The sequence below is a fragment of the Aegilops tauschii genome, chromosome 4, assembly GCF_002575655.3.
Source record: "Aegilops tauschii subsp. strangulata cultivar AL8/78 chromosome 4, Aet v6.0, whole genome shotgun sequence".
NCBI lineage: Eukaryota > Viridiplantae > Streptophyta > Magnoliopsida > Poales > Poaceae > Aegilops > Aegilops tauschii.
The window spans coordinates 343242131-343261784 of record NC_053038.3 but is presented as its reverse complement, the minus strand read 5'-3'; the positions used below and the strand labels follow the sequence as shown (position 1 = coordinate 343261784).

At 43.0% G+C, this 19654-nt stretch overlaps 2 protein-coding genes and 1 long non-coding RNA gene across 5 annotated transcripts; 2 read left to right on the top strand and 1 right to left on the bottom strand.

The window, feature by feature from the left end:
* Nucleotides 1–188: 188 nt before the first annotated feature.
* On the bottom strand, nucleotides 189–5411 carry LOC109754293 (uncharacterized). Of its 2 annotated transcripts, XR_005754515.2 has the most exons (5): nucleotides 5136–5395; nucleotides 4162–4242; nucleotides 2634–2735; nucleotides 573–784; nucleotides 189–495 (listed from the first exon to the last, which is right to left on the bottom strand). It is a non-coding gene; the product is annotated as an uncharacterized lncRNA (long non-coding RNA). The 2 variants fall into 2 exon arrangements; XR_002230648.3 differs by lacking the exon at nucleotides 4162–4242 and having other exon boundaries at nucleotides 5136–5411.
* Nucleotides 1079–3786, top strand: LOC109754283 (INCREASED PETAL GROWTH ANISOTROPY 1-like protein 1). The gene is made up of 5 exons (XM_020313190.4): nucleotides 1079–1956; nucleotides 2505–2821; nucleotides 2909–3020; nucleotides 3241–3372; nucleotides 3471–3786. The coding sequence occupies exons 1-5, from the start codon at nucleotides 1336–1338 to the stop codon at nucleotides 3543–3545; spliced, it is 1257 nt and encodes a 418-aa protein (XP_020168779.1). The 5' UTR covers nucleotides 1079–1335; the 3' UTR covers nucleotides 3546–3786.
* On the top strand, nucleotides 5401–15874 carry LOC109754274 (6-phosphofructo-2-kinase/fructose-2,6-bisphosphatase). Of its 2 annotated transcripts, XM_020313181.4 has the most exons (23): nucleotides 5401–5666; nucleotides 5754–5817; nucleotides 6222–6517; nucleotides 7606–7797; nucleotides 8786–8929; nucleotides 9267–9359; nucleotides 9589–9687; nucleotides 9779–9808; nucleotides 10071–10124; nucleotides 10557–10610; nucleotides 10676–10753; nucleotides 11407–11498; nucleotides 11578–11635; nucleotides 11724–11798; nucleotides 12086–12133; nucleotides 13134–13231; nucleotides 13989–14064; nucleotides 14138–14200; nucleotides 14296–14387; nucleotides 14921–14989; nucleotides 15092–15155; nucleotides 15245–15310; nucleotides 15393–15874. In XM_020313181.4, exons 1-23 carry the CDS (start codon nucleotides 5520–5522, stop codon nucleotides 15492–15494), a joined length of 2154 nt encoding a protein of 717 aa, XP_020168770.1. In that variant the 5' UTR covers nucleotides 5401–5519; the 3' UTR covers nucleotides 15495–15874. The 2 variants fall into 2 exon arrangements, with proteins under 2 accessions (XP_020168770.1, XP_073352806.1); XM_073496705.1 differs by lacking the exon at nucleotides 7606–7797.
* The last annotated feature ends 3780 nt before the right edge of the window (nucleotides 15875–19654 follow it).

The following is a 19654-nucleotide window of genomic DNA, read 5'->3' as shown; positions in this document are numbered from 1 at the left end:
CCCAGACACTCCTTACATTTATGAGTGCAATTGTTGGTACATCATTAGGCGTAACGAGTCACAGGGGGTCCATGCAAAGCATCTCTCGCAGTTGATGCACCGCACTGCATATATGTATGCAGTACTTCCACCAACCAGGTACTGAGATCGCATTCTACACAAATCGCACCCAATCCGAGCATGGAAACTGACGCAGCGACATCAATGAACTCCTTAAACATGGCCTCAGTTCCCTACGGATCAGGGACGTTACAATGGTACCTGTATCTCAGAGTACACAGAGTAACCTTTGATGCCAGCTTAATCTGCTGTCATCCTGTAACAGTTTATTTCTACATTTTCTTTATAACATTGCCAGAATCTTTCTTTGTAGGGACTCCTTTTTCTAAACCTACTGATATGTCGTTTTTGGGGTTCTGCTACCGCCTATATTTGGTGGCATAAACAGATGCCCAATGCTGTTCAGATACAGGTAGGAAAGGCTTCACCAGAAACCTTCAGCAATCAAAACACATGGGTGAGGAATAGGATTGTTACAGTAGGAGCTACAGTTCCAAGGAGAGTAACAATACCTGTGTGTTTTGAAAGATAAACACATTCAGATCTGCTTTTCCCCTTCTTTTGCTTGGCTTTATTTTGTTTCTTCTTGTCCCTCTACTTTTCAAAATATTCACTTGGTCTTATTAGCCAAAGGTGTCCAGGGCTGGTAAAGGAGTTCCATCTGAGTTCCTTTTACACAGCTTGAGGCAGAAGAAAGCTTGTATTCAGGCTTTTGCTGTCACAACTTCACAAAAAGGACAAAAGCGCAATCAGAAGAAACCAAGCATGAAGGAAAATGACATATTTTTCAGAGAAAGAAGAATGATAAAAAACCTTTACCTCTTGGTTGGTGTAAAATAGCACACCGACAGCTCAAGGTAAATCTAAAAAATATACCAGCCAAGTGAACTGAACATAGACGGCGGTAAATTATGTGTGATAGAATTGGAAAATAGTCGTACACAAAAGGAAAAGAGAAACACGTAAGCTTGTACGACTGAATTTCTTTAGTGAAGTTACACAAAGAAGATAGGTACTGCATAGCAATCACTTGAAGGACAAGTAATTAGCCTAGCAGCAGCACCTATCCTACCTAACTTTATGTTCCACCAGTTCTTCCCTGCACATATGTAAGTTCCTCTTGGCTAGACACAACAGAATTGTACAGAAGCTCACTTACATCTCCTTTAGTGCTCCACAGAATTATATGAGTGATGAAGTAGGAGACAAATATAGATTATACGAGAGGAATCAGTACAACCATACAGAGAGATCATCTCCTCTGGCAAAGAAGAGATGATGAGGGAGGGTGATGCATGTGTTGCACTTCTGAGAAGCAAGCTCCATGGCCTGATCGAGAGGAACCACACTCTGGAAGAGGAGAACAAGCAACTGAAGCATCAAGTCAGCCGTCTAAAAGGCCAAGTCTCCTCACTTGAAGGGCAGGATACTGATAGAAAGATAATCTGGAAGAAGCCGGAGAATTCTGCCACCAGCAACAACTACTTCAAGGAAAAACAGTTTGTTCACAACAATGATGATGTGAAGGAAGCCATGGATCTCAACAGCTCGGCATGTTACAACAGGCAGCAATTTTCTAGGACACCGTCAGTGAAATCAAGAGCACCAAGGGTTCCAAATCCACCACCAAGTCCGACGTGCATCCAACCGATCATCAAGGCAAAAAAGGAAGGATCCATGGGTCCTCCTCCTCCACCGCCACCTCCCCTACCTTCCAAATTACTGAAGAGCACCAAGGGAGTCCAAAGGGTGCCAGAGGTAGTTGAGTTGTACCGGTTGTTAGTAAGAAGAGAAGGCAAAAGCGATGCGAAGTCTGGATCTGTGGGAATTCCAGTAGCTACTAACAGCCGAGACATGATCGGGGAGATAGAGAACAGATCAGCTTATGTTATAGCTGTAAGTACATATGATTTTCTATCTAATTTTAGATGTGCATATGATATATAGTTTACTTAGCTGCCAATTCCTTTCTTAGTTCAATTTTTCTTTTCTTTTTGAACCAACATAAGCAACAAGAGTATGAGTACTATGTCAATTGCACAATATTTCCTCCCGCATGACAGTTACCAGTTCGTTGTTGTATTAAAGACAATATCTCAACAGATAGACTATTCTTTAAACATCTCTCCCATTTCATAAATAGTAACTTTTTATTGTGTAAATTTTCCACTCATCTTTAAAACCTTACGAATACACCACAATATAGTATATCTTTTCTTTATGCATCAAAAAGCAATGCCATGTGTTAGTTTAAGAGCATGCGACATGTTCTTCTGATTTTTCTGTTTCCCTCCTGCAGTTGATAATGTTATATAACTCTTTTTTTTATAGTACGAATAATCTTTTAATGTACATCCGAGCCATGTTTTCTCCCTATTATTCTGTACAGATCAATAATTCCCTCACCAATCCAAAAAAATTCCCTTATGATTGTGTTCCAACAGATTAAATCAGATGTAGAAAATCAGGGTGAATTCATTAGCTTCCTGGCAAGGGAAGTTCAGAATGCAGCATACAAGGAAATAGCTGATGTTGAAGAGTTTGTGAAGTGGCTAGATGGGGAACTATCATACCTGATAGACGAACGGGCAGTGCTCAAGCACTTCCCTAACTGGCCTGAGAAGAAAGCAGATGCCATGAGAGAAGCAGCATTCACCTACCGGGATCTGAAGAACCTGGAAGCAGAAGCATCATCATTTCACGACGACAGGAGAGTGGCTACACCTATGGCTTTGAAGCGCATGCAAGCTCTACAGGATAAGTGAGTAGACGAACTGCATGCATTTAGTAAGGCTGTTGCATTGTCAAACTTTCAACAATATGACATGATTCATACTTCCCCTTGTAGAATTGAACAAGGTATTCACAATACTGAAAAAATAAGGGACAGTGCAAGTGGAAGATACAAGGATCTCATGATCCCATGGGATTGGATGCTTGATTCTGGAATCATAAGCCAAGTATGTACCATGTACTCCCAAACTTCTAATATCCATCTTTTTCATCAGTTTGATATAGTAGAGAAGAGATAGTTAAGTGCATTTTACAAACTCGTCTTCAACTCCAAACCAACTTATGAGTTATGTGGTACAAATTGGAATAATCTCACTACCCTTTTAGCTATAAATTCATGTCTAATAGACATATAATATATGAAGTATCCTCTTGCTGCCTTAACAGCTAAAGGCCGCTTCATTGAAGCTTGCAAAAGAATACATGAACCGCATTATGAATGCACTGAAGTCAGATCCATTTGTAAATGATGAGGAACTGCTCCTGCAAGGTGTCCGCTTTGCCTTCCGAATACATCAGGTAATTCTACCACAATCATGAATTACTTTTGGATGGCATTATGAGTTGCTACCTACAAACTAACTAACCAAGGTAACTGCAACAAACCAAATTTGCAGCTCGCGGGTGGCTTTGATGAAGGTTGCCGGAAAGCGTTCCAAGAACTCAAGACGTACGCAAGCAAGTCAGAGTGATCTGATGGATCATATATGGGTTCAAATAAGCATCATCGGATGCAACGGACATAATTAAGTTTTGCCGAGGTTGGCTCCAGGTCGACTCCACTAGTCTCCAGGATAATTCCATGAACAATTTTCTTAACTTATTATTTTGCATCTAAGATGCGGACCTCTGGGATGCAATTTGAAGCCTGAGAATCTAAGTACATCCACTCACAACTCTTAATTTAAGTACACCTTTTGGGAACATTCTAAAATTTCATTAGAGGCTTGTAAATAAAAGAAAACAAGAGCCAACCCTTTGATTCTTAGGTGGTCGTACCATGAAGTATGAAGTAAGAATCTGGAAATGGCATAATTTACGGATACAGACAGGACGACAGTATGTGCCCTTCATTCCTAAGGAGTGAGGTTCACATTTGTTAGGGCACACTGAATACGATTTTTTCTTGTTAGAATTTGTCTGAGGTTTGCTAAAGAGCAAATTGGCTGTAAATGCTCAAAAAACTAGATGAGTGCTCCAAGTATTCAAACCTGCACAGCATTTATGCGACAACTGACAAGAGTATCAGATACATCCAGTTTACCCATAAAAAAAGCAGACAAGTCCACTTTTACCTAGGGCGCTTACCTTTTCAGATTCCGCTGTTAGAGGGTGTTCAAGTGCACGTTGAATCAACAACATCCTCTACTTCTCAGGAGCTCTAATTGTCTGTAGCAATAAAAATACCACCTAAGCACCATAAGTCCGACATTTCCCACAATCCACCAATGCTGGATAGCCCTATTATACAGAGGACGGCAGTATAATCCTATTATACAGATAGGACGACAGTATAATCCTACTATACAGATAGGACGACAGTATGTGCCCTAAAATTCATAAAGAGTAAGATCCACAACTGTTAGTGCACACAAGGTTTTTATTGTTAGAATTTGTCTGAGGTTTGCTCAAGAGCAAATTGGCTGTAAATGCTTCCCATTAAGTAATAACTGCCAAACCACACCTCTCCTTTGGCTTCAGATTAAGCATAAATGTGACGCGGATGGTCTAACAATAAGCTACAGAAAATCTTAAGAAGTACTATATTCTCAAATCGTGTTTTGGATCGAAGGCAGCAGGATCATGCGGTTTGGCAAAATGTGCAAGTGTTCCCGGTGCCAAAGATCCACAAACCAGAGGAAATCTACAAGGTTGCTGTCAAAAAAAGAAAAAAAAAAACACAGGCACCAATCAACTTCGCTCTACGGCGCCTACCATTTCAGATTCTGCTGTTAACTGCTGCATTGTTTCGCTCAAAATGTGTTCAAGTGTATGTTGAATCAACAACGTCATTTACTTCTTTAGCAGCTAATATTGTCCGTAAGCAATAAGAATACCACCTATATATAACCCTCAAAAAGAAAAACCACCTAAGCACCATAAGCCAAAATATTTTGCACAATCCACCAATGGTGGAAAGAATTTGCGAGATTACTCAACTACCCAAACAGAGATGCGCGAGCAAGCCAAGCACGAATGCATGGAGCTGGCAGGCTGCTGCAAAATCTACAAGAGCATCACACAGACGGGAAAGGAAGGAATCAGGCACCCCCCAAAAATACCTGGATCGTGTAGCCCTTGCTGGTGCGGCGGAAACAACCGGCGGCGGCGGGCCGGTCCATATGACGGCGTCTCCCCGCCGCACCGCCTACTTCCCGCGTATCTCTCTCCCTCTCTCTAGGCTGCTCGCCCCCTTTCTCCGCGCTGAGACGCTTCGTCCGCCGTCGCCGGCCGGCGGTAGCGCTGTTGCCATCGGACATTCTTAGGCTGGCTGGTGGGCCAGGTACGTTTCCGGCCCCACCTGCTGTTGCGGATTACGAAGGGATCTACCACCATCGCACCTCCCCTCGTGGCCCCACTTGACAGTAGCACGAAAAGACGATACCGACGCGCTCGCTTTTCTTCCTTCCGGCACCTTCCAAGTCCCCCTTCTGGCCTCCCCGGCGATGGCGACGGCGGCGAGCTCCGGCGGACCATCGGACCATCAGTATGTCTCGGTGAAGTTGGAGAGCCCCCGCCTGGCGGCGCTCGACCTCGCCCCTCACCTCTTCGGCTCCCACCCCGCCGCTGGCTCGTGGGACCCTTCCAAAGCCGTAAGCGTCGCATCCATCCCCTCTTGTTCGCGAGTGTGTTTCCCGTGCGGAGATTGATCGAATTTTTTTTCCTGGTGGTGTTCGCAGCTGCCGATGGAGCGGGCGGCGGCCGCCATTTGGGAGCTCAGCTGCGTCCTCCCTTCTCGACACGGTGAGTTGGTTCATTTTATCATGCTGTTCAACAACTCCATGTGGGTTTGAGATCCCTTCTGAGGAGATTTGCGCTATGATGAGCTATCTTGCTGTGTCATGCTGCTGGGATGCTCTGGTTTGAGTTGTTGGCTTGGGCTTTAATTGTTTATTGGGGCTGTCTCCTGTCTGTTTAATGTGTGTACATATTTTGTCATGAACTAGTGATTTGTCATTGCTGAGTATAACAATGTAGTACATGAAGTTGGGCCTTCGAAATGAAATAAAGTGATTCTTGAGCTGATCATTTGCTATGCTCTGGTTAACTGAGTTGTTTACTTACTACATATACAGGGAGTTATATTTTCTTCAGTTTTTTTAGCATCCTGACTAGTTTTATGCTTTCTATTTGCTATGTTTTGTTAGAAACACTGGATTTCAAGTTACTATTGAAGCCAAAAGCCGATAGCTCAGAGTGCATTGTTGAGGAGGGACCGAACCGACCGCTAGGTTGCGGGAGCAATCAAGTGGAAATGACGGATGCAGTCTTTAAACTCGCTGAGAAAGATTCACTTGAGTGTAAGGTTTGGGTTGAGACAGAGATGTTGTCCCCATTTGACCTAGCCGCAAGCTGGAAGGCTCATCAGGAGAATCTTCAGCCTTCAAGGGTGCGAGGGACCTATGATGTCGTTATGAACACTGAGACTGAAGCCAGGGACGAGGTTTGACTTCTTTTAAATGCTTTATCTTACTTCTGTATTATGGTGCTGCCGAATGTAATTAGGAAATTGTAAACCTAACCCTCCAATAATCTTTTAATGGATAGTATATATGCTTATTTTGCAAAAACCTGGTTTCTTTTAAAGTAGTGTTTGACTGTTTGTAGCATCTAGTTTCCAGCCAATGCTTTGTTGTTAACAGTCCGATACCTTAGAGGGTGCTATGTGATAGGTTGACTGTTTGAGGCAGCTTGCCACTCGGTTGTGGACCTGGACCTCATGTCTGGTTCCTAGCAAAACCCACTTGTTTCAACACGTTCCCATTTCCCTGCTATTAATTGGTGTAATGAAGTGATGTGTTCACTCAAGAGGGTGTGAAACTGACCAAGTACCCAGCAGATTTCAGAACCATGACTGACAGTACATCTTACATATTACTTTGATGTTTCAGCTCTTGTGTTCTTGTGAATGTAACCTACTCTCTCCGGTCATCATGGTGTTTGAGATGCTTGGCCATTAGTTTCCGTCACAGATATTTAAAGTTCGTAATATTATGGAAGTATTTCACAATGAGTTGCCGTTTTACTCTAGTGGTCAAATGTCAAAAAGTTCAGTGGCATGCTTCCAATGGTCACAAGAAGTTGTGACCAGTGGAAGTATTGGAGTAATGCCTTTAAAACCCCAGAATGGTGACAGATTTTACCTTTAGGAGAACTGCAAGCATTTAAAATATATCAAACCAAGCAGAAAATCAAATGGTAAAAAACGTCCCAGTGTAGGACTGCGGGAAAAGACCAAATTGCATTTAACATAAGGTACTTATGTAACCTAAAAGTTAGTTGCCCTAACTAATTTAGACAGCCCCACTCATGTCCAAAGCTGTCTTTATGCGAAGTGTGACACCCAGATTTGGCAAAATATATTAGTGTAAAGAAGTAGGTTCAAGGGTCTTTCCGAAAGCAGGAGCAGTGTTTGTTACTGTGTACTTAAAAAAAAAGTTCTTCCCACAAAGCTGTTGCCTGTGTTTCTATTGCACTATAGGTGGTGCTTCCTTTTCTGTTCTGCCAATTTTGTCTTTTTCCTTCAAGCAGAATGACTTCGCTTCTGGTTTGGAGCTTGATTTAGAGAAGTATGTAGTTCCAACAACACCCAACATGGGCTCAGGTGTTGTTTATGCAGCTAACTTGACTGAGAATCCCCGCTCTTTATTGGACACCGGTATCTCACCAAACAATTTGATCAAAGGTGACGCACCCCTGAATCATTATGCTAACACAAAGAAGGTATGACTTAGTTTTCTCTGCTCTATTCAGAATTGACTGTTAGCTTTAAATCATGTAGCATCGACATTTATTCATTTATACAATCCATTATAGAATGGTAGTTGCTGCCCTTTTTAGTAAACTATGTGCAAATTTGGGCAGCTTTAATAGAAGCCACTTTGTTCAATAGTGTCATCTGTTCGTTCTTTAGATATCCAAACAAATGAGCTACTTTCTCCTATGTCTTTTGTTCATTCAGTAAAGAAAGGAGAGGTTGAATTGATTTAAGTGAAATGAGATTATGAGCCAGGAAAAGTTTCTGTTATTATGTTATATATGTTACGAAATGTGACTCGTTACGAATGACGTGCTTGGAGTTTTTTCTTGTGGTCATGGATCTACCAAATTTTCTTTACTTGTTTGAACTTATGCCTTATCAAAAGTTTCTGCGTTATGTAAGTCAACAGATAATGGATGTTCATCTTATGGATGGACTTATCTGTATGTGTTAGAGACTGAAACTCGTTTAATATGCACATGTACCATACAGTTGGTTCGCTTTCTATGTCTATGAACTGAAACATTGCAATTATTTTCTGTAGCAACTGAAGAAGCTTTTGTTTATCATTAAATATATATATTTCTGATTTAGGCCTGATGGGAGGATTAAAATGTAACTAGTGCTAATAAGACTAGGATAGTATAGGAGAACTAAACATGCATTTGTCAGGTTTCCCAAAGCCGACGCTCAGGGGGCATGCCTGGGTTTGTTCCAGACTTCAGGCCATAGCTGCTTCCACAAAGCCGCCTTGGCTGAACCCCTGTTGCATATACCACTGTTTATGTGGCTGTTATCATTGTCATTTGGTCAACAGCTAAAGGAGAAGAACACATCCCATTCAGATTAGAACAAACTTTTTGAAATATATATGTCTACATGTTCCTACATTTGGATAGAGGAGCTCCTGTTAATATCAACACTAGGAATGATTTATAACTTATGCCTCAGGATGTAGATGGAAGACATACTCCGTCACAGGAAGAACAAAAGGCAGTCTTTGTAGATAGAGGTGTTGGTTCACCAAGGTTTGCTAGACCAACAAACGAAACCGTTTCAACGAGCAACATCAAGCAGGATTCTGAAACAAAGTTGGTATGTATTGTTGAGCTATTTGATATGTGCTAAATAGGCATTGAGCTTTAACTCATTGAAACTTCCATAACTTCTTCGTTATTGCAATTCATGCAGGACTTAGTTCTCTCGAGTCTTAAACTACAGTAACTGTGTAGAAATATTTATGATGTATAAACTCATCAGTTTATTTGTTTCAAGCTATCATATATCACATAGGAACTTCACCCTTTGGTTTATTCTTTAAAAATAAAAATTCATCCCCTATGATAAGTCCTGTACTATGAAGTTTCTGAATCTGTCAAAAATACATGTTTTCAAATCTGTCATCTGAAGTTCTTTCAGCTTTGGCTATCAGGGTATGCCAGCAGCAGAAGGAGCTGTTGCAGCAGCAGCTGTAGCTGATCAGATGTACGGACCAAAAGAGGACCGCAAGTTGGTCATTGTGCTGGTAATTTTCATGCCACTTATGTATTCAACAAATATTTTAACAACAAAGAATGCGCAGCACTACCTCAGGGTTTTCTTTGTGTTGATAATCGCTCAGTTATATATTTATGGTTGATAAGATATGAATATAGTTAAATATGGTTATACTCATTCCTCTGAACTCCTTGAAGCATTTTCTGTTGTTTCAACTACCTTGTCTGTCCTTCTGTAATCATGTGCTGACATTGTAGGTTGGGCTGCCAGCTCGTGGTAAGACCTTTACAGCAGCTAAGCTTACAAGATATCTCCGATGGTTAGGTCATGAAACAAAACACTTCAATGTTGGAAAGGTGAACATTTTGCTTAAGCTAGTTTTGCAGATAACTGCACATATTTATGGTAATCACTAACCCTGTGTATTTTCTGATGTTTCAAATGTAGTACCGTCGGCTCAAGCATGGCACTAATCAGGTACTTGCATTTTTATGTGCCTAATCACTGTTACTAGCATTGGAGTATTTTAACAATGCTCAGGTGCTACTGACAACTGGCTAATTTTCTGGTGGTTTTCATGGGAAATGACGAACTTGTAATTTCCATTTCCGTTGAGTCCCGCATGGGATTTTATTCACTCATGAAGTATTTTGAATCTGAATGGACTTTGAAGTTGTGATCCTATTTATGAGTTTTGTTAAGGAAGAGTTCTCTAATTGCATCATTTTCTTTTGCGCAGACTGCTGATTTCTTTCGTGGAGACAACAAGGAGGGTGTGGAGGCACGTAATGAGGTTGGTGCATTGCTACTATCACTATGTTGAAAGTCAAAAGTAACAGGGAAATTGTAAGTATTTATGTTGAATCTAGAGCATGGGCAATGCTACTCCCTCTAATTCCAAATGTGTGTTATTTTTGATAATGACATGGTCTAGTGCACTATTTTGACTACTAACTTGTGTCCAGTATGCTGTTACAATTATGAAAGTATGTTCATGATGAAATAGGTAATACCGCTTCCAAGTGGATAATCTAGAGCTCAAATTCCTTCTATATATGTTAATGTTGGTTATCAGACCCAAAAATGTTTTCTTAAGGGAATATTTTACTTTCTGCGAATCTAGTTTGCATGCATTTTCATACATAACAAAGTAACAAACCTATATGCTTTCCATGAAACACATATTTCTTGCATTTTATGCTAAACTATTTTATGCATATTTTAGGTGGCAGCATTAGCAATGGAAGATATGCTATCATGGATGGAGGAAGGTGGCCAGGTAAGGCAATTTTTTCTTGTCTTATTCTCTTTTTTTAACAACTGATTATTTCTGCTGGTCTGCAGGTTGGTATTTGTGATGCCACAAACAGCACAAGAAGTCGAAGGAACATGCTGATGAAAATGGCTGAAGGAAAATGTAAGGTACAAATTAAATCGGCGGTAGCTCTTGAGTGTCTTCTCAGTTGGAACCATTTGGATCCATCGGTGATACTTGTCACTCCTACACTTTTCAGTGTAACTGGCCACTTCCCCTGCATTTCTAAAAATAACACCTGAAACCATTTATCATGGGTATATGTTCCAGATAAATTCCAGAGGCAAATACTGTTCCATGTGAACATTTCTGTTTGTGTTGGCCTAAGTAATTGGTGTGTGTGCACGCTTAGTGAATGCATTCACATTCTGAAGGACAAATTTCTAAAAGCATGATCTCTAAAATTTAATCAGGAGCAAGTAACAAAATTTACTCAAAAGTTCTTACACATATCCTAGTAATTACAATTATTATCTGGAAGACTAGAATAATCACTATTTTACAGAATAAATTGACGTCACACCAGCTATTTTGAGCTGAGTTGCACCAAATGCTAGGTCCAAGTGACATGTTTAATAAAATACCACTCACTTTGACATTGTTTTGCACATTAACATTGCCCTTCATATTCTGATTTGAGTCGCATAAAACACCATGTAGACCAAATGCGCCACAACACATGTTAAATATGCCGAGTTACTGTACAGTTTGTGACCTAATTATCTGCTCTTTAATATTGGCCATTTGTTCTACTTTCTAGATCATCTTTGTGGAAACAATATGTAATGATCAGGATGTTCTTGAGAGAAATATTCGCCTGAAAGTTCAACAAAGTCCTGATTATGCGGAGCAGTGAGAAACATCTTGCCTACTCACTTGTCAACATCATACCAATGCATTTCTTGTGTCATTGATGTTGTTTGTATTACAGAACGGATTTTGAAGCGGGTGTGCGAGATTTCAAAGAGCGACTGGCATATTATGAAAAGGTCCATAGCTGCTGAATTGTGTTATTTGGGGAAAAATTGTACGTGGAATTTGGAATAGCTATACCCAAATAATTTGAAATTTCTGCAGGTGTATGAACCAGTAGATGAAGGGTCATACATAAAAATGATCGATATGGTTAGTGGGAACGGGGGCCAATTGCAGGTATGTATGAGCAGTCAATCTGAGATATGTTAAATAGAGCAAAAGTTCATCCGGTTTGATCCTATTGTGGACATTGTTTGAAATTTGACGTTTCTTTCTATTTTGTGATAACTGTACACTTATTAACTATACAATCTAAGAGTTGGTTCTCTTCGTGTTTGCTATACAAAACCAAATATGTGGACTAGATGCAAATATATACTGCTGTGGTGAAGACGATATTATTGACTTGCAATCTTTGCAACTAGTTTCAAAGATCCTAATCTGTCTGTTACTTTTTCATGCAGATCAACAATATAAGTGGTTACTTGCCTGGACGGATTGTCTTCTTCTTGGTATATATCCAAAATATCTGAACCTTTTCTTATCACACCTTAAGATTAACTGATGGCTTTGAAGTTCATTATGATTATACTCCCTCCGTCCGGGTTTATTATGCCCATGAGCCAATTGCTAAGACCAAGAAGATGCACACAGAGAAAATAAATCTCCTTAATTTACTTCATAACCACCCTATTAAATAGGCCTAGTAACAAACCAGGCGCATGCAGTGGCCGGTGGGCACATGCATCCTGCATGCATGGCCAGTCAGCCAAGTCCATGCGCCAGCTCCAATGCAGCAACGCAAAAGAAGAGAGCGATTCTTGGGAAAAAGCGAGTAGTTAGTGCAGCGGGCCTTATAAACACGAACAGCCATCGATGGCTCAAGGGCCCAATAAACCCGGACGGAGGGAGTAATTTCCAATTCATCCAATGTTAGATCAAATTGCAATATGAGTTTCGTTTAGTGATTCAATGATACAAGCATCTATCTTGGGTCTCTCTAATTTTACCCACTGTTCTCTGCATATTTGAAAATTGAAATTATATCTTTCCTTGTTCTGCTCAGTACTTTACAATTGATGTTGTATAAGATCCAGGGAGACTTCCATGGGACCATGTTTCATTTGGGGTAGGGGTACCTTTCAGGCGATTGATTACTACCCCACTTTAGGGTCGATAGGGACAATGCTTGCCATGTTAACCTAGTTTTCAAATTGATATTGAATGCATAATACTGACAGCAGTCCTAAATCTTGCTTATGGCTTATGTTATTACTCCCTCCGTCCCAAAATTCTTGTCTTACATTTGTCTAAATACGGATGTATGAAGTCACGTTTTAGTATTAGATACATCCGTATCTAGAAAAATCTAAGAATTTTGGGACGGAGGGAGTACTATATTGGGCGCGTTCCATTTATTTCTGATAGTAGCGGATGCAATTATGTGGCACACTGCTGTTTTGGTTCTAATGCTACTTGTTTTGTTAACTGATACATTTATTTTTGTTACAGGTGAACTGTCATCTTACACCTCGCCCTATCCTGTTAACTAGGCATGGGGAAAGTTTAGATAATGTCAGAGGAAGAATCGGTGGAGATTCATCTTTGAGGTCTTTAATTTCTTTGTCCTACAGTCTTGTTATTTAGCCTTTGCTGCCATACTGAGTTCCATTTGGGTACTACACTAAGGAACAATACATCGGAAGTTCTAAATGGTTATTAGTCTTTCGTGCTTGCAATAAAACCATCCGCCCGCTAAGGGGACAACATTTACAGATCCAAATTATAAAATTTGAGTTGACCAATCCTTTTCTTGCTAGCTAATCTAAGTTTTCTTTTGCCTTTTTCTTGTTCTTGAACGGCTTTTGCTCTTTCTAGTTGAGTGCCTTTCTTATCCAAATTATAAAATTTGAGTTGACCAATCCTTTTCTTGCTAGCTAATCTAAGTTTTCTTTTGCCTTTTTCTTGTTCTTGAACGGCTTTTGCTCTTTCTAGTTGAGTGCCTTTCTTAGACTTTATCCATATGGCACCTCCGGAGTGTGCGTGGTTATTCAAACTGGACATGTGATTATCTAATTTTACATACCAGTAACCTCTATTGTCTATAGCAAGGTTCGGACAATTATCTTCTCTGTTTACATTAAATGGAAAAGGAAAAAGAGGAAAGGGAAAAGGAAAGGGCGATTATAGCATGCCCTGATGGAAGGATAGCAGTAACTACGTGCATAATGATATACCAATCAACAACCTGGTCATTACATGCCTGGGCACAGTAGTTTTCATCTTTCTTTTTGTCAGTCCCCTGTGCATGCTATATTTGAAAACCTTTGCTTTGGCTTCACCTGACTGAAAATAAATGGTATTCAGTGAGGTCGGGGAGGTTTATTCAAGGAAACTTGCAAGCTTTGTAGAGAAGCGACTGAAGTCTGAGAGAACCGCCTCCGTAAGTATGCCTTTTGTTACTACCGTTGAGAAAGAAACCTACTTGCTAAATATATGTGCAACATCCGATTCAGATATGGACTAGCACACTCCAGAGGACAATATTAACTGCACAGCCAATCATCGGATTTCCAAAGGTAGGTTGTCATTAATAATTAACAAAGTTCAGCAAAATTTATCTGCCCCTAATTGTAGCTGGGAAAACTAAATGGTTTTCCAACATTTCTTGTAGATACAATGGCGTGCTCTTGATGAGATAAATGCTGGTGTTTGTGATGGGATGACATATGATGAAGTAAAGAAAAATAAACCTGAAGAATATGAGTATGTAAATTCACTGATTTCATTGCTTCTTCTCTTCCCTGGAAACAAAGGCATGTCACAGGATATTGATTGATGCTCCTATAATTTTAGCAACTCCATATCCCGCCAAGTAAAACAAATCCTACCATGCCAAGCTTGCACAATTATGAAACATACACTAGTAAACCAAGCTTGCACCTATTATTAATACTTCAAGAGGCTCAGTGATTTGTAGTAACAATCTGATCAACTTCAAGCTACGGATTGTTCTTTTAATCATGCAATATGATTCGAGCATCATGCTTCTTATTATGGATGGATTGTTCTATACAATATTTTTGCTTGTAATGTTGCGCATAAGTCTGTTATGAAGTTGGGAAATTTAGTGAAATGGTTAACAACATACCATGATATATGGACACAGCATCTGTCAACCTATACAACCAGCAGTCCAGGAGTATGCACGTCCTGTTCCTGTGAATCTCTTGTCTTGAGTTTTTACTGTTCCTGATTTTCTTGAAGAAGATTTCATTTGCCTGTATGTGTCTGTTTAGATCACGTCGTAAAGACAAGCTGAGGTACCGTTATCCTAGAGGAGAATCCTACCTCGATGTCATCCAGAGGTTAATCCTTGTTACTTAATACTATTACAGGCTCTTCACATGATTCAACTAGTGTAATTCTTGTCCGTGCCTCTCTTAGTCTTGACAATTTTCTGTGTGCAGATTAGAACCTGTAATAATTGAGCTTGAAAGGCAACGTGCCCCAGTGGTAGTCATAGCTCACCAGGTAAGCGTGTCCAGCTTTTGCATTTTTCTAAACCTTTTTTTTTTACCGAAGTATGTATTATGGATGTATGAGGGGAGAAACTCTTGTAGGCTGTGTTGAGATCACTATATGCGTATTTCGCGGACAAACCACTGGAGGAAGTTCCTAAGATTGAAGTAAGCACGTGTGCAACATCTTATAGTGTCATCCTGGCTGAAATCATTTGTTCGTCATGACTGAAATCATTTGTTCCTCTAGATACCTCTTCATACAATCATTGAGATAAAAATGGGCGTCACTGGTGTTGAAGAGAAGAGATACAAACTCATGGACGCAGTGAACCCAACTGCAGAGGTCTGAGGCATGGCACATGGAGACTGTCCTCTCAATTCAGACAGCACAAATAAAATTTCGGATGATAGTTTTTATTTACCGAAGTATGTAGATGTAGATGATACCCAAACGTATCACTACATTTCATTTGTTTGTGAAGTCTGGCTCATAGATGATCCTAGTTTTGAATTTTGGCTGGCGATGTAAAGGTTCGCTTGGGGCAATCCAGATGGATTCATTCATGTTCAGCTCAACTTGTTCATTCAAGATTTACATGTAACACCACAGATTCACTTTATACGGCCAGGATTTGGGATCGATCCAAGTAACCGCGTGGGCGTGGAGACGCTGCCTAGTCTGAATTTCAGCTTTGTGAAATATAAACTGGCTATATGTGTTGCCGCGTATTTCGGCGTGTATCATATGTATCTATCTACTACTAAGCTCCCTAGGGCAAAATCGCTTAGGAGCAACCCACTGTATCAGATTTTGGATTTGGCCAGTAATTTTGACTCGGTCAGCCCATGGTCGAGGGCGTTTTTCTATCCGGGCCTACTTACCAGTACGCGTGGCCTTCCTTGCCAGGGTGGAGCCGTCCCTTCCTTGGCGCCACTCCAAAGATCCGGCGGATCTCCACAGTCGATGGCGTGTTGCCGTTGCTGCTCCCTCCGTGCCGACGAGAGGCCGCCAGATGAGCGCTCAGCTCCCTCCGTACCTCGTTGGCAGCTGGACGCGGGTGGCTGGGGTTTCTGTCTTGCTGCGATGTGCGTTCGTGCGTACACGAACTGCCGCGCGGATTGGCTGTGTTCGTTCGCCGGCGACGTCTGGGTGGATTCCACACTCAGGTTTCCTTTCCCCACCAAAGATGCAACCCCTCCTGGCCCTATGATCAAATCCCTGCAACTCTTTTGTTTTGCGTGTTTGTGTGGGTGAACTCTTTGTTTCCATCTGCAAGATTAGTTTATGATTCCTTTTTGTTTTGCTCCGTTCCTGCGGATTGATATCTGTGTACAAACGGTCATAGGCTGTCCTTGCAAGCTAAAGTAATGTTGTTCGTCTGATGGGATTTCTCCATCCCCTATATAAATGAGTCAATCTTGGTGATTGTCAAGATTAATTTCGCTGTGAATTGGTCACATTGACCAAACTTTAGATACCACACTAGGCCACATATTCGGACATCCATTCTAACTGAACCGCTTACACTTGCATGAGCACTACAGCAGACCAAGTTTTACAAAACCATCGTGTATTGCCTTATGCAGAGTGAAAAGAAGCATCAGCATGTAAATGACTCATGGTAACTGACAAACTGATTGTTCACCCTTCAGGTTTCAGTTGGTTGCATGTACAACTTTCTTCAGTCCAGAGTTCAGAATTCAAATGCACTAAACTTTTGCTTCCAGCGAGGTTTGCACGCACTGAAGTTGCTCTCAACATTTTTTGCAGGTGAGGCAAAGAGATATGCTCCTATATGCATCAATGTCTCTCTCTGTTTCTAATCATCGCCAAACAAGACCATCAGGTGAGGCAATTATTTAGCTATTCTAGACTGAGCGTCCACAAGTACGAGAGTTGCAGACCTTCAGAGGATTATTGTTTTTTGTTTGACTGTTTTTATTTGAGCACTATGAGGTTGCATCTACTCTGGAAACATGTGATTTGTATAAGAGTGGAGCTATCTTACCCCTCTATATATACCATAGTTGTGCCCATCAGTAAAGAAGTTGCTGCTAAAATATGTTGTACAAGCTTATCATAAATGCCAGGCTGATGCATAGTATGCAACGTATTTTCATCCGGTTTGTGGGATGGATGCGAGTTTTGTTTCTATTCTCAATCCACACGAATTGTGCTGTTGCTTATTTTTTTAGTCAATTCCTTTGTTTTTTTTTTTTACCATTTAGACTTGTTGGATGGTTGTAAACTTCGCAATGATTAACTGAGGGTTGGGTGCACCTGTCAATGCAGAGGTCGGACGTTTAACTCTCTTTTTTGAAGAAAAAGTTCAATGCACTACAAGGAAATACTATATCATTTGCCACCAGATATTTTGTCACCAAGCGGTTTGGTAGCTGAACATGTACGAATTGCAACCAGCTAATTAGTTCCTTGGTCACCATAGGCTTATGTGTTGTGCACTCACGAGTTTGTATCCAGTGGAGAAATAGCAACCAAGGACTAATATGAAAAAGGCAAGTCACCGTACGATTCCTAGCGTCTCCCTCAAATCCCCCAAATCAAGTCATCCTTGGCGGCGGCCGACGCGTTGCTTGCGGTGGCGCCAGCAGGCTGAGAGCATCTTCAGCCGCGCCCCCAACAGGACCCCCAGATCATTTCTTAGCGCCGGCGTCGAAAAATCAGCCTAGTCGCGCTCCCAGGACTTTGTTTATCGCCGGTTTGAGCTGAAATAACAACCGGCGAATCCGAGCCGAACCCAAGCCCCCAGGGGCCGCCTGGGGCGCCGGCTGAAGCAAAAAGGCGCGTGGGTCCGCTCTGTCGGCGAGAGATGGCACTTTTTGCGGTCGATACCCCGCTTTTCCCCTCCATTTTCCCTCCATTTCCCCCTTCTGCTCTCTTCTCCCGCCATTCTCCTCCCTCTCCCCGCCATCCGGCTGCCATTCCGCCATGCCGCCGAAGAAGTATACGGCCCCTCGCGCTGCTGCCATTGCCGATGCCACCCAGCCGGAGCAGAGGAAGCCGAGGGCGTCACCGGCAAAACCACCGGGCATGTCGAACGCCGACTGGAAGGCGGAGGTTCAGCGCCGGGATGCTGTCACCACCGACCCACGGAACAGGCTCAACGCAAGAGGGCCCGGGACAGGGCGGCGGCGGCGGAGCAGGCAGAGGCGGCGTCTCGCGCGGGGATGATGAATCCACCTTGCGGCCACGGCCCGCAAGCTGCCTGGAGTCAGCAGAGCGTCGGGTCGCCGACCAGCTTCTTGCCGTCGCTGCAACCCTGGGGGTGCGCACCCTCGCCTAGCTACACCGACGGCGACGCGCACGGCGGATTCAACCCCAACATCACCTTTCCACATGGCCAGCGCACCTCACCCTCCGGTCTGAACCCCGACCAGCGCACGCCCTTGCCCGCGTTCGCCGCGCGTCCAGTACCCCCGTACACCTACTCACCGCCGGCTTACGCCGCCTCCCGACGCCGCCTCTGCGTCGTGGCGCCCTGCACTTCTCGCAAGCCTCGTCGTCGCACTTCGGCAACACCGACTGACTGAAGCCGACATGGACGAGATCATCACGAGCGGCTCGGCCGCCGCCGCCTCCCCCGGGTTCCAGGCGCAAGACGATACAATGGACCTCGCCGGTGACATGGACGACGAGCTCGACTACGGCGAGGAGGAGGAGGAAAGGGAAAAAGAAGAAGCGGGGGGCCAGGACCGGCGAGCCGCGCGTCAAGTGGACGTCCAAAGAAGACGAGTGCCTCGCCGAAGCATGGAAGACCGTCTGCCTCGACCCGATCACCGGCACGAACCAGAGCGCCGACACGTAGTGGGAGCGCATCAAGTCAGAGTTCGACGAGCACAAGTTGGTCGACCCCTACTTCGCCACCATCCACATGAAGCGCGGCTCGAAGGCCATGGCGAACCATTGGGCGCTCATCCAAACGCCCTGCAACAAATGTCATGGGATCGTCGAGGAGATCGCTGCTCGCCCGGAAAGCGGTGCCAACATCGAGGGCCATGTATGCGTAGACGCCTGCTCTCGCTTCTTTTCGCCGTGTGCGTCACCGACACTTATTCTTCGGTGCAGATGGTTTGGATGTTTGCCATGTACCGCCAGGACAGCAGCACCGACCAAGAGTTCAAGTACCTCCACGTGTTCTCCCGGATCGAGAAGTGCGACAAGTGGGCGGATATCTGGCGCACCCTCCCCAAGGCCAAGGAAACGTACAAGCCGGACGCGCCGACGCCGGGGGTGGCGGATGGGCGCCCTGACGGCAACAAACGAGCCAAGACGGCGAAGGAGATCGCCGCTCGCCCGGAAAGCCGCGCCAACGAAGACCAGCCCGAGCACGCCGACTCCCGCCAGTCCGACGCCGGAAGAGCACGCCGCTGTTTGATGCATTGCCTACGTGTCCTTCCTTTTGAACGCCGAACTTTCGAGTATGATTGATCGCCGAACTTTGTGGCATTGATCGCCGAACTTGTGGCGTCTTTTTGGGTAGCGGGAAA